Source organism: Mercenaria mercenaria, chromosome 14, assembly GCF_021730395.1.
Source record: "Mercenaria mercenaria strain notata chromosome 14, MADL_Memer_1, whole genome shotgun sequence".
NCBI classification, from domain to species: Eukaryota; Metazoa; Mollusca; class Bivalvia; order Venerida; family Veneridae; genus Mercenaria; species Mercenaria mercenaria.
The window spans coordinates 32,230,069-32,243,923 of NC_069374.1; the positions used below are offsets into that span (position 1 = coordinate 32,230,069).

Consider the following 13,855-nt stretch of genomic DNA (forward strand, 5'->3'; position numbering starts at 1 on the left):
TCTTTACTGTGTTGGTGCGCTGTAAAACCCAGATAAATAGTGTTCCTCATCCACATCTGCAACCCCTTCCCGACTTAACCGACTGTCTAGGCTACACTTGTATTTTTTAAAATTTTCAGTTCATTTTCTTGAAATTGTATCAAATCACCCTTCAACTGCAGTGCAGACGCGACGCATACTCTTCCCGCTTCTGCCCCTGGAACTTTTATTTAGCTTGATATTATACCTTAGTATTCCTAATAAATTAATACACTCCCCTCCCACATGTCCGTCCCCTCTCTGATCTTGTATTTTTTTCTATTTTATCTTGGTATCCTCATCCACATCCCGTCCCCCATGCCCCCTTTCAGTTCAGTTTCTTGATATTGTATAATAGTATCTCGCATCCACAGTTACACACCCTCATGCACACAGCCTCTCTCTGTCGTTGCGATTATTTTAACTTTCCGTTCTGTTCACTGATGTTGAGTCTTAGTATTACTCATCCACGGTGCATCCTACATAACCTTTCTCACTCTCTGCCCTTGTTTTTTTTTATAAACTTTGTATACTCACCCGCTTAGCTCAATAGGGAGAGCGCTGTTCTATGGATCGCGGGGTCGTGACTTCAATCCCCGGAAATAGCGGTTGTTCTCCATGACGATTTGATAAAAGACAGTGTGTCTGAAACAATTCTTCCTCCACCTTTGATTCTTGTGGAGAAGTTGTCAGTTACTGTAAAATCATATAATTTCGTGGGCATGAAATTTCTTGGTTTTGATCAAAATGGCAAATTCGTGGGGATATGTATTCATGGATTTCAACTTTCGAAGGAATTTTACTTGTTCGTTGGGATTAAATTTTGTAGATTGATTTAACCACGAAATCCACGAAAATTAGTCCCCCACGAATATTAATGATTTCACAGTACTTGCGAATAACAGGTTTGTACAGGTACAGAATCCAGGAACACGAGCCGCCGTTACGTAACTGAAATACACTTGAAAAACGGGGTTAATCCCAAAACAAACAAACAGGTAAAACATAGTATTCCCCATTCACAGTGCACCTCCCACATACCCCTATTCCCACTCTCTGACCTGATATTTCTATTTTCTGTTAACAGTTAACTCATCCTTGTTATGTTTTATCTATTTTTCTTTCAAATCGGATTCTTGATACATAATCATAGTATCATCCATCCGCCAACATACCCCGGCATTCACCGCCACTGTATTGTTTAGTTTCTTGTTATTGCTATCTAGGTATGAGTTTACATTATCCACATCCTTTCAGTATCCCTCATGCACAATGAAGCCCTGACATACTCCATCCCCTCTCCCGACCCTGTATTTATAGTTTCAGTACCACTCGTCCATGTACACCGTCTCATGCTCGTGTCCTGTATTATTTTTAACTTGATATTTTGTCTTTTTACCCCCTTAACCGCATCCCACAACCGAACACTTACCCTTTCTATCCCAGCCCCCTCCCCCGCACTATTTCTTCACTTCGTTGTTCAGCTTCAGCTACTCAAGTTGTTCCTAAATATCCCCTCTCTCCACCATCCTATCTCCCCCCTCACCCACCAACTACACACGAGCGCTCACTCCACTGTTGGTTTTTTTAGGTGGGGGGGGGGGTATTTATTTTTTTTTTTATTTACTTTTTTAAAAATATTTTTAGAATCCTCTCCCCTATCCCACCGCCCCACAGAGAAACGTTTAAACGTTATTTACGCTTTGGAACTAAGAAACCTTTATAATACGAACAGAATCAAAAATGTGCAGATGCCTATAATATTCTGGCTACACCCTCGTGATCATTTCTTCACATGTGAACTCGAGAGGAAATTAAAACTTCTCTTTTTATCTTCTCAGTCTTCACTAATACACCCTTTTTGTCTGTAATGTACTAGATATATACTTGACCTTTATTATGCTCTGCCTTTGCGACTAGAGCAGTTCAGCTTGCACCTCCGTGCAGTCTGATCATGATCTACACTGTTCGCCATTCAGTCATTATCGTTTTGGTAAACACCCCTTTAAACAGTTAATGGCACTGTCCAAATTGAAAGATGAACAAGTTTATTATAGAAATATGGAAATAGCAGGGTAAAGTTTATGTGGATTTTCCAAGGGAAAGTTGTATTCTGTAATGTACCCATATAAGGTAGTTTAAATCGAAACTTGGAAATTACAGCGGAAATCGCCGAATATTTTCCGTAGATAAATCAACCAGGAACAATAAATAATTCGATAATCAAGATACAAGATTTAATGTTTTTTAAACCTTACATTTTTTAAAGTTCGATATTCTGTTGACATTTGGTTTGATAAAAACAGTGAATTGGTAATCATACTGAAAGAAAAAGAAAGGACAAATTAGTGTATACTAAAATAGCGTACACGTATATACTGGAATCGTGAAGTGGGATTCCATTTTTTTAAAAAAAAAAACGAGCAACAATGGCGGACACAAACGCTAACACAACAGAAGAGTTTCAGAGTGTTGAAACAGATGCTGCTCCGAGTGTGGAATTCGTAAATTTAAGTTCCCTTGATATAGGCAGTGAATGCGAAGTTAAGACAGAATCGAAAGTAGGAAGTACGAAAGTGGGAAGTAAAACTGTTGCTATACAAGAGGAAGATGAGAAGGCACACTCTAATGATGATATAAGCACTACTTCGGCTGAAAAGGAGGTAAATAGAAACCTAGAAAAGGGTTTAGGAAGTTTGAATCTTGAGGAGCAAGTGAAACCGGAAGTGGATGATGCAGACGATAATTTGAAAGATAATTTACTCATTCAGGACAGTGATGGTGATACGGCGCTGCATCTTGCAATCTTGCTGGAGAGACAATGTTTGACGTTGGTTATCATTGAAGTTTCGGCGGAATATGAGATGCCACTAGACATACCGAACCACCTTTATCAGACTCCACTGCACTTAGCTGTATTGACTGGACAGCAGCATAATGTGAGAGCCCTACTTTCGGCAGGTGCGTCACCCTTCCGAAGGGACCATGAGCTCAGAACACCCATGTTCGTTGCATGTGAAAAGAATGATATTCAGACGCTTGAACTATTTTGCAAGCCCGCAACCTGGAACATGACTGACCACGAGGCAACATCCAAACTGCTGGTTCAAAATATTAATCCCCTCAATTTTCCAGACGCATGCGGAGAACGGTGTCTCCACCAAGCGGCAAGACACAGTAACACAGAAATGGCGCAAATACTAATAGAAAATGGAGCCGATCCAAATCTCCCAGACCGTAGAACCGGGCGCACACCGCTGCATCTAGCCGCTGAACTAGGTCACGTAGAAATGGTCGAGTATTTGATCTCGGTGAAAGAAATAGACATTAATCAGAGGACATACAACGAAGAGACTGCTCTAGAAATTGCTCACATGCGCGAAAGAGAGGAAGTTGTTGCTTTGCTCAAACCACACAGCTTCCCAGTGATGAAAAGGAAGACGAAAAACGATTTATCCACAGGGTAGTACAGAAACTAAGTACAATTAGGGGGATATCCGGGTAAATACGCACATTGTTTCTAGATGTGCTGTTTATACGGTTGTGTACTGGCATCCCTGTGCCAAATAAAACTCATTCCATTCATAGTAGATATTTCCTCCCGTTGTTAATAAATACATTGTGATAGTGTTGCGTCAACGCACCGGTGTGGAAATATAACGCGCGACGAAGATGGGTCTTCTGTATGAATAAAACAGACATGTAAAGGCATTGTTGACGAGGATTGGTTGGAGAGAACGGTGTTTAATCGACAAATGTGGCTGGGCCTTAAATTTATGCATGACAGGAATATTTCAATAGGGCTTTTCATATATTTATTGTCGTGTTGATTTAAAATGCCTGTACATTTGATATTTTGTTATATTTCTTTGTTTAATTCGACTTTAAGTTAATCAGTTATAATTATTGGTATTCTTAATTTTGTTGATAACAACACCGTGTTTATTTTTTTATCTCTCCATTGTCACTGCATGCATATGTTATTTAGTACATAATAGATAACATACATCTAAAACTTTTTTTTTTGAAACATCCAAATAATTGTAAACTGTAAAGGTACAATGTTTCTTTTACACTTAGGCGTTATTGATGTGGATCATTATCTCAGTATTTCTCGATATGTTTTCTTAAACATGCAAATTCGTTTCTTTATTCTTTGTACTTGCTACTTTTGCCCCAGTTTACAATTATAAGTATGATTGTAACTAATCTTAGTGTATTTTTATCAAAACAGCTATGCATGTATTTATACAAACTTGATAATATATGTGGTTATTTTAGAATGAACAATGATTTCTTTTTTAATTTCCAACAAAAGTAATGTTAACAACGGTAATTCCACTTTCTAGTTTCTTCTTTTACGAAAATGGAAAAAGATCAAAATAAGAAACCGTGGCTTTAAATTTATGCAAGTGCATTTTTCCTATAGGATTTTTTGTATTTATTTCCTTGTAGTTATGAAGTTCTGACAATAAAACATTGACGGGTTGAGCCATCTTTTGACCAGGTTTTTGGAAAAAAAAAAACACAAAAAAAAACAACTGGTTACAGTATTTTAAGATATAGCGGATTTTAGGGTATAGAGGAAAGGTTGACAGATTTTGTATTTAAACTTGAATTATTGAGGAAAGGTTGACAGATTTTGTATTTAGACTTGAATTATTGAGGAAAGGTTGACAGATTTTGTATTTAGACTTGAATTATTGTATAAATTTTCATATCATTCTTTTACTGGCATGCAGACAGACATTCAGACATTCTGACATACATTTTAAATGTTTGCTTGTGTCATCAAATGAAAAACAAGGCTATCCTTTACTCGCTAAATCAGTGTGCATGTAAAAAACATCAGTGAATGAAAAGTATTTGGTAGGAATTTAAAAAGCTGAATGTTTTTGAAAAGAGAATACATTATTATTCCGATTTATAGTAAAACTCTTAGGATGTTTGTTTAAATGTGGATTGAAAAAAAAATGACCAAAGCTATCCTGTACACCCTAACTCAGCACGTATGTAAACAATGGCATAGAGAGAAAAAACATGAATTTCTATTAAAAGTTGAATGTTTTGAAAAGAATAGTTGTTTTCTGTCTGATATACAGAAAAAAAACCCACTAAATTTCATTTCTTTGAATTGGGATGCAGGAAAAATTAGTCAGCTATCCGCTATACCCTAAAGCACTGTATAAGATTGGCGGATGTCGTTGGACGTGTGGGCGACGACAACTTTTGATTTCCGCTCAATTCTTGAGTCAGGGGGAACCCATTGCAATGAAATTTGGTATATAGGTAGTTTGTGTAGAGTTGAAGTTTGGGATGACATATGAGGTCATAAGACTCAATGTCAAGCTCATTGTTACCAAGAATTCGTAAATGGTTTCCGCTCAATAACTTTAGTTTGCACTGATGAATTGAATTTAGACTTGGCCTATAGGTAGCTTATAGAAAAACCAAGGTTTGGAGTTTATATGGGGTTACTAGGGTCAAGAACAAGGTCAGCGTAACTTTATTAATCTGCTTACTTACAAAATTCCATCGTTGCGCGATGGTCTAGAGCGCTGGTTTATTGTCCATTTTGTAATGTTGAACGGAAGGAACGTGGTTTAAACCCCAGTCCAAGTTATTACAAGTCATTTTGATGTCATAGGGTCAAGGTCAATGTCACAGTTACTAAGAATAGAGATCTTCTAAAGGGTGGTTTCCTGATGATAACTTTAATTTAAGATTGACTTACTATCAGCAAAACTTTGTGTATAGCAAGTTGATATGAACAACTGGTTTTGAATTGTATTTGGGATCTCTATTACTAAAAGTATTCCGGTTGATAATTTTAATTTAGGATTGCCTTAATATCATTAAAACTTTGTGTACAGCAAGCTTATATGAACATCTGGCTTTGTATTGTATTAAGATTTGTTGTTACTAAAAGTAGAAAAAATGGTTTCCTCTCAATATCTTTAAATAGTTAGGGTACACATACTGCCAGTAAACTTGGTGTGTTGATAGCTTTTATCAAACACAAAGGATGGAAATTTATTTGTGGCGCGGGGGAGTCACTCGAGCCAAGGTCAAGGTCACTGTTATTAAAGACAGAATAATGGTTTCTGTTTTATAACTTTATTTAGGAATGAGATAACTTTATTAATCTGTATACTTTGAAAGTTCCAGCTTTGAGATCTTTTGTAATGTTGAAAGGGTGTATTGCGGTTCAAATCTTGGTCCGGGCCTTACGTTTTCCACTTTTTTTTGTACTGAAAAAAGGAGCCGTTCAGATGCCATAGAGTCATGGCCAAGGTCTTCGTTACTAAAAAAAAAAGAAAACAAATAACAGTTTCAGCGCAGTAACTTTGATTAGAAGCGACCGATTTTAATGAAATTTAGTGGGTAGTTGATATCTGAAGTCCAGAGGACAAGCACTGTCAGAAATGACATATATGATTATATATTTGTTTTATTTGTTTTTATGTATAACGCCGTTTTCAATAGTATTTCAGTTGTGTAACGGCGGGCAGTTAACCTACCTAACCATTGTTCCTGGATTCTCTACCAGTACAAACGTGTTCTCCGCAAGTAACTGACAACTTCCCCCACATGAATCAGGTGGAGGACGAATGATTCAGACACATTTTCTTTTATCAAATCGTCACCTAGAACATACGCCTTGTCCGAGATCGAACTCACGACCCCGCGATCCGTAGACATGCGCTCTCCCTATTGAGCTAAGAGGGCAGACCTGATTATATTTGCACTTTTCATATTATTTGACTACTACTAAAGAATCAAATTGAACATTACATCATGTAAACTTTTTAGTAAAACGAAAACTACAGGGACGGTCCCCTAATTTTGGGTGGGGCATGAACATCAGGTACTTTTAATGTCTATTTTTGTGTGATATATAACGAGTGTCTGCTCTGTTTATGCTCTGTTATATAAATAATAGGCGAGCTGAAAAAATTTCATGTTTGAAGCTTGCATTTGCATAGGCGTATCCATCCCGCTGAATAATGATTATGTTACGTGAACAAAAAAAAAAGATAATTTAAGGTGGTTGTAATTATGATTTGCTTGCGAAGGGAGCAAATGCTTGGAAATACCAACACTGTGATATAAGTTAAAACGAATGATGACGTGCGAGGAGCATATTCTAGAGCTATTTCCAATATACGCAGGAATATCGCACCCTGTTAGCGAAGCGGGTAGAAGTTTTTTTATGCCTTTGGCTTTTAATTGCATGGAAAAAAGTATTCTTGTAGCCGCTAATGAACTATTATCAAAGGGGAACAACTCTAGGTGTTCTGTAGTTTTCCGTTTTTGTACATATGAATGAAATGCTATACAAGTCACCAAGGTCACCAGTGCACGCTTGGGCAACTATAAACATCCTTGATCAATGTATGAATTATACTAAATAACTGTGCGTGTCTTCCGATGTGTTTATATTCCTCAGGAAATATTGTGATAAAATAACAAAATGGTACCTTAAGTAAGTTGATTTTACTCGTCAGTATTTTGTAGATTTTCTACGTGCTTTAAGTGTAAACTTTAAACTTAATACAGAACAGCAATCAATGTAACAAGGAAGGAATAGTTTAGTCGTATACGTTAAATGAATTACTATTAAATGTATATGCATATAACAATGCACAAAGTTTCAACTTTCACTCCTTTTTGTAATACCGTGTAAAACAATGATTGAATACATAACGGTATATAGCCACTTCAGTACTTGTAGAAAACGTAAAAACTTTAGACAAAAGGATTACTGGCATACAGTGATTTGTTGCTTTTTTATGAAAGAATAGTCATTCCTAGCTAGTTAAAGACGCTCGTAATTTGACATTGGGCACATATGTCGGAGCCACGAGAGCTTCGTTCAGGTACTAGGTGAAATATGTGTCCGTATGTTTTTATATGGTGTAGAACCGATGCAGTTTCAACAGCAGTATTTGTCCGTGGTTAATCATATTTTGGTCAAAAACGGATTTCCTCGAAACATTTACACTTACCAACGCTTCGCACTTAACACGGGGGAGAAAGTGTTACACGAAGGACGGAGTTCTTCTGATAACCTGTCATGTTTTCTTCTGATAACTGTTACGGAGTTCCTGGAAAACGTTACAGAGTTCTTCTGATATCTGTATGACAAAACAATGAATCGGTCGGCAAAATGGTAATTATCGATCTTTAAAAAGAGAGAATGGGGTGTAAAACTAAAGTGTGATGATCAAGGTTGCCTAATGTTTTGTGCTTTGCGTCAGAAAAAACTGTTTAATCTAATAATCTGAGCCACTTCTTTGAAATCAAGACATTTTGAGTAAAATATCGAAATCGTTCGCTTATTCATACAATATAAATCAGATTTTCACTGAGGATACTTTTGAAATTTGATTCTCAGGCCTATCATGATTGCCCAACCAAGATATGGTTATATATGGTTATAAACAAACATTGTGCATTTGCGACCAGCATGGATCCAGACCAGCCTGCGCATCCGCGCAGTCTGGTCAGGATCCATGCTGTTCGCTAACGGTTCGATCTCTAATTGCAATAGAGTTTAAAAGCGAACAGCATGGATCCTGACCAGACTGCGCGGATGCTCAGGCTGGTCTGGATCCATGCTGGTCGCAAATGCACTATGTTGGTTTTCTCATGGTACGTCTCAATTATAGTAACTAAAAATAAAAAAGAATTCAAAAGCATACATATCCTCCCATATATTGGCTATTGTATATACAATATGGAGAAAATGTTTTTGCAGAGTCTTATTTTCATGTATATTAGGGAACAATTTCAATCTGCTTAGTATTTGATATATATTTAAAGTTTTAAATAAGTCAAATATATGGTGGCTGATTTCTGCCATTTCGCGTTTTCGCCCCGCGACCCCGCCTATGGTGGCTGATTTCTGCCATTTCGCGTTTTCGCCCCGCGACCCCGCCAAGCAAAAACACGAGAATTAACAAATTAAAATGGCGGGGTCGCGGGGCGAAAAGTCGACATTTATTAACTCTGATGGCGCGGGCGCGGTGCGAAAACTCGAAGTTTGAAGAGCGTTAATTATCGTGTTTTCGCCCCGCGCCCTCGCCAATTTAGTTACTAAATCTCGACTTTTCGCCCCGCGACTCCGACAATTAGCGAGTTTTCGCCCCGCGCCCCCGCCACTGTAATGCTTAAATTTCGCTTTTCGCCCCGCGAGCTCGCTAATTAGCGGTTTGTCGCCCCGCGACCCCGCCATTTTATTTCTCTTATTTCGACCTTTCGCAGCGCGACTTTTTTCATTTTCGTTTTGTAAGTGTTACGCATTGCAATTATCTATGTGGCTGATTTGTGCCATTTCGACTTTTCGCACCGCGATCTCGCCGAGCGAAAACACGAGGATTAAGATTGTTAAAATGGCGGGGACGCGGGACGAAAACTCGCTGTTTAGCGGGGTCGATGGGCGAAGAGTCGAGATTTAGTAACTGGAATGTCGAGGGCGCGGTGCGAAAAGACGAAGTTTAAGCAGCGCTAATTAACGTGTTTTCGCCCCGCGCCCCCGACATACCAGTTACTAAATCTCGCCCCGCGCCCCCGCTAAACAGCGGGTTTTCGCTCCGCGCCCCCGCTAAATAGCAAGTTTTCGCTCTGTGGTTTACAACATCTTGATGACGTCATCATTACACATCGATATGACGGTAGAGGGACGTATAGACAGGGCATAGACATAGGTGGATTTTAGAAAGGTAGGCATTCTAAGTAATTTATTTATTTATTTTAGAGAAAATAAGGAAAATATAGCAAACTTCAAGATTTCATATCCTGTACAGTATAGTGTATCGTACGCTTCGAAGTAACTGTAACAATTTACATGACTATTTTTTCATTGTGTTGACCTAGATCTACATATCAAGGAAAGTTCTAGACTAAAGATCTATAGTCAGTTTCTTGTTTGTGTTTTCAGATCAGTATGGACGATATTCTAGACGAAATTGGACTGGGAGACGTTAAAGAAATCTTTAGAAGAAATCGGGTAAGTTTTGTTTTTGGCCCATTTCACTCGACTGTACCGTTCGACACGCTTAGGACCTGACTTTTTTTACATATAAATGTTAGATTCTACATGTCGCATGCTTATGGTGACAGGCATCTATTAGCAAATTAAAGCATTAGTACTACATGGTCTTGAAAAATAAAATACTAAAATGAATATTGATGCAGTGGTAATTATGGCACACAGTACTGGAGAAATACAGAGGCATATCAAAATTATCCATGTATTTAAGTCGAGCCATGCAATTTGAACACATTGCATGGGCGTAGCTGGTATAACGGCCTACAATCTTCCCCATAAAAATGCCAAAAATAGAATAAAATTGGATGGGAGGGAGGTGGGGGTAACTGGAAAACTAGAAACAAGATATGTTAAGAATAGACAATTCAGGCAGTGATTGTCATTTGACTGGCTTTTTTATTTGGAATCTAAAGTAACATATGAAATGGTTTATAAATGATAAATCCAAGTAAATTGTATTGATATTAATGGCCTAAGAAACATATTAATTTGGACTAAATATACGCCAAATCGCACCTTCGACACTAGTGCCAAAATTTTTACGGGGTGGGGGATACCCCCCCCCCCCCCCCCCCAGACTCACCTAATACTCGGCCTACACATTCATTTATAACAAGGTACGCCCTTGCATTGTTGCACAGATCTGAAAAGTCCTGCAAAATAGTACTTTTCTGGAAGTCAGGGAAAGTAAGAAATAGCGACTCCTAGATTTATATAAATTAGAAAACAGTCTTTTGAATAAGAAAATCGTTCAAGGAAAGAGAATTTTCATTTAACAAATAATCAAGGCCTTCGAGTGGTTTATCGTCTGATTTACCACGGTTCAGAGTTCAGATGCGTAGGAATTGAACCACGAGGGCGTTAGCCCGAGTGGTTAAATACTGAAGCATCTGAACGGTGAATCGTGGTAAATCAGACGATAAATCACAAGAAGGCCTTGATTGTTGTCATTCCAACATGCTCATTGACATATTTTAGTAAATATTATGCTTGACTTCATTTACCCGAGGAGTAATGTATAGTACGTCATGTGGCAATTTGACGTTATTATTGACGTCATAATGCTCTCTTACCGGTCTGCGCGTCAACCATTGTTTAGCGCAGAATATACAGAGCTTGATTTCCTTCTTTATTTAACTGGAAATCAAACCGAGTCTAACATTTAAAACAAATTTGCTTTGTTATTTTCACTTCTTCATTGATAGAAACGCTTTTCTAATATATTGAAATATGAAGAAAAAAAAACAGGTTACTATAGGGCTGACAGGAAATTTTATACGTACCATTTGGGTATATGGAGAGTCCTATAGGAAATATAAATGTATGTGTGAATTTGCAGAACTTTGCAGAAGATAAAAAAAATGTAGAATGACATGTTGATATGCTTGTAACTGACGTTAAGATGTGACTACTGTTGTATTGACGTAAAGTGTAGTTGCTTGGAAACATTAAAGGCAACAATAAAATTTCTTCTTATTTATTGAGAATTAAGACTATATTTATGGATAAGCGATCTGCATTTACAGAGGTATCACTTATAGAAGCATAGATATAAAATGAACGCGATGTAGTACAACACGTGTTGGGAAGCAAATATTGACTTTGAAACGTGCATGAAGATTCTAAGGGATGCTTTCCGGACCCGTATCTAGAAATATTTGAATTGGGGCACTAGCTAAAAATCGGCAAGGTGCATAGAGTGGGAGGGGTACCTCCAACTCAAAAGACTGAAATAAAGGTATGAAATGGTGGCCTTTGGTGCATAATTAATTCTAAATTTTGACTGCAACTTTGATGAATATACAAAAATATAGTTCACCTCTCAGCCGACCGTGGGGAGGGGGTGGACACGGACCCTCTGGAACCGTGTCCTGGATCAGAGTCTGTTTTCAATAATTGCCTTTTTTCACAAAATGGGTTCGTTATTGTGTATGCCTTTTTCAACATGTCTTTAGAATGTTATTTTATAGTAGTAAATGACTATATCACGTGTCTCTCCGTATGCATCTGTCAAGTTCATTAAACCTTATTTACAACAATGTCCATAAAAGCCTTATCCGAATGTTGTTAGAATGGATTAATTCTCTCACATTGAACGTACACATGCATTGAATGTACACTTACAAACCTAGGTTAATCCTAATGGACCAAACCTGCTTCAGAATAGAAACACTCAATGTGTGCGTACTTACGTTGGTATGTTTAGGACATGCATTTTGTTTTGTTTAAGATTGAATTATCTCGTGCGCACGACATCTTATCTTGTGCTCTCGACATCTTATCTCGTGCGCACGGCAATTTATCTCGAGCGCACGACATCTTATATTTGTTCACGACACCTTATCTCGTGCGCATGACATCCTATCTTGTGCTCTAAATATCTTATCTCGTGCACAAGACATATTATCTCGTTAGCACGAAAAATTATCTCAAATGCACGACATCTCATCTTTGCTCACGACGTCTTATCTCGTGCGCACGACATCTTATCTCGAGCGCACGACAGCTTATTATTGCTCACGACATCTCGTACGCATGACATCTTATCCCGAGCGCACGGCAACTAATCTCGAGCCTTATCTCGACCGAACGACATCTCATCTCCTGTTCATGACATTTTAGCATTTGGAATGCGCAAAGTAGTGCGTACTCAGTTTCTTTGCAAATCGTCACCGCCAATTTGTGTGTCGCCGTTATAACTCCGCGCTTCACATATCGCCTTTGAGTCTAATTATTAGAGAGAATGCGATTGTCTGACTGGAACATCGCACCAAGTTTCTTTGAAAGTTGATTATGTATTCGTTGTTTAACTGTTAAAACTAGCTTTTCCAGTAAATACAGATGATTGTGATTTTTTTCACCTTTTCAGATGGAAGTCTACCACTTACATTTGGGGAACTTATGTCGTTCATTACGGGAGCTGACCACATCCCGCCATGCGGCTTCTGCCAAAAAGTTGTAATTAGTTTCTACGACCAAACAGATGGAACAGTTCGGTACCCGTCAGTGTCAACATGTGCATTCTATCTATGGCTCCCACGAGGAATGGATAATGCAAAGGATTTTGCAGAGCTGATGATGGATGCCGTGAAAAATTCTCACGGTTTTCTAAAAATTTAATGCAGTTCAATTTCAGTTACATTTTAAGAGGAGTATCCTAACATTGGAGTATGTGACGATTTCAGTAATAGATCCGTTAATTATTGAAAGGAAACAATTTTTTAACATTTTATTTTAATGTCACAAATTAGTGGCCTTGAGACTGTTTTTAAGTTTAGTTCAGACTGTTGTATTTAAATTTTAACTGTTAATTGTACCCCTGCCCCCACCCCCTGCACAAACGAAGTTGTAAAGGGGTATACTGGTTTCAGGTTGTCTGTCTGTCCGTTAGTCCGTCCGTAGATGCAATATGTTTTCGCACCATATCTCTGAAACCCCTTGACACAATTTAATGAAACTTCACATAAGTGATCAGTACAAACATAGGTTGTGCTTAGGTTCTTTAAAAAATTGTGTGCAGTTATGGGACTTTGTTTTTCTTTGTTACCATGCTCTATGCATAGTCTGCATATGCAATCTTGTGCGCGCCGAATCTGCTTAACCTTTGAACGCAATTTAATGAAACTTCATGCAAGTGATCGGTACCAATCCTAGTTGTGCATGGTGCATGATAGGTTCTTTCTGAAAAATAAATCTGCAGAGTTATGGGACTTTGTTTTCTGTGACCATATTATTTACATAGTTTGCATATAATTTATTGAAACTTTACACAAATGGTCAGTA

The 13,855-nt window shown here is 38.0% G+C and overlaps 2 protein-coding genes across 4 annotated transcripts in view; both read left to right on the forward strand.

Annotated features, from left to right (window-relative positions):
- The first annotated feature begins 2,447 nt into the window (after positions 1–2,447).
- LOC123527188 (NF-kappa-B inhibitor alpha-like) lies at positions 2,448–3,485 on the forward strand. Its single transcript, XM_045306506.2, has one exon. It carries the CDS (start codon positions 2,448–2,450, stop codon positions 3,483–3,485), a length of 1,038 nt encoding a protein of 345 aa, XP_045162441.2.
- Positions 3,486–7,351: 3,866 nt separating this feature from the next.
- Positions 7,352–13,855, forward strand: part of LOC123526750 (sodium/myo-inositol cotransporter-like) — a 40,995-nt gene continuing 34,491 nt past the window's right edge. Inside the window, exon 1 of one of the 3 annotated variants that reach the window (XM_053523187.1) lies at positions 7,352–7,504. The gene's annotated coding sequence lies outside the window, so the exon portion shown is untranslated. Of the gene's footprint in view, positions 7,505–7,547; positions 8,192–13,855 lie in introns of those variants that run through there. The other 2 variants (XM_053523188.1, XM_053523190.1) reach the window with 2 other exon arrangements.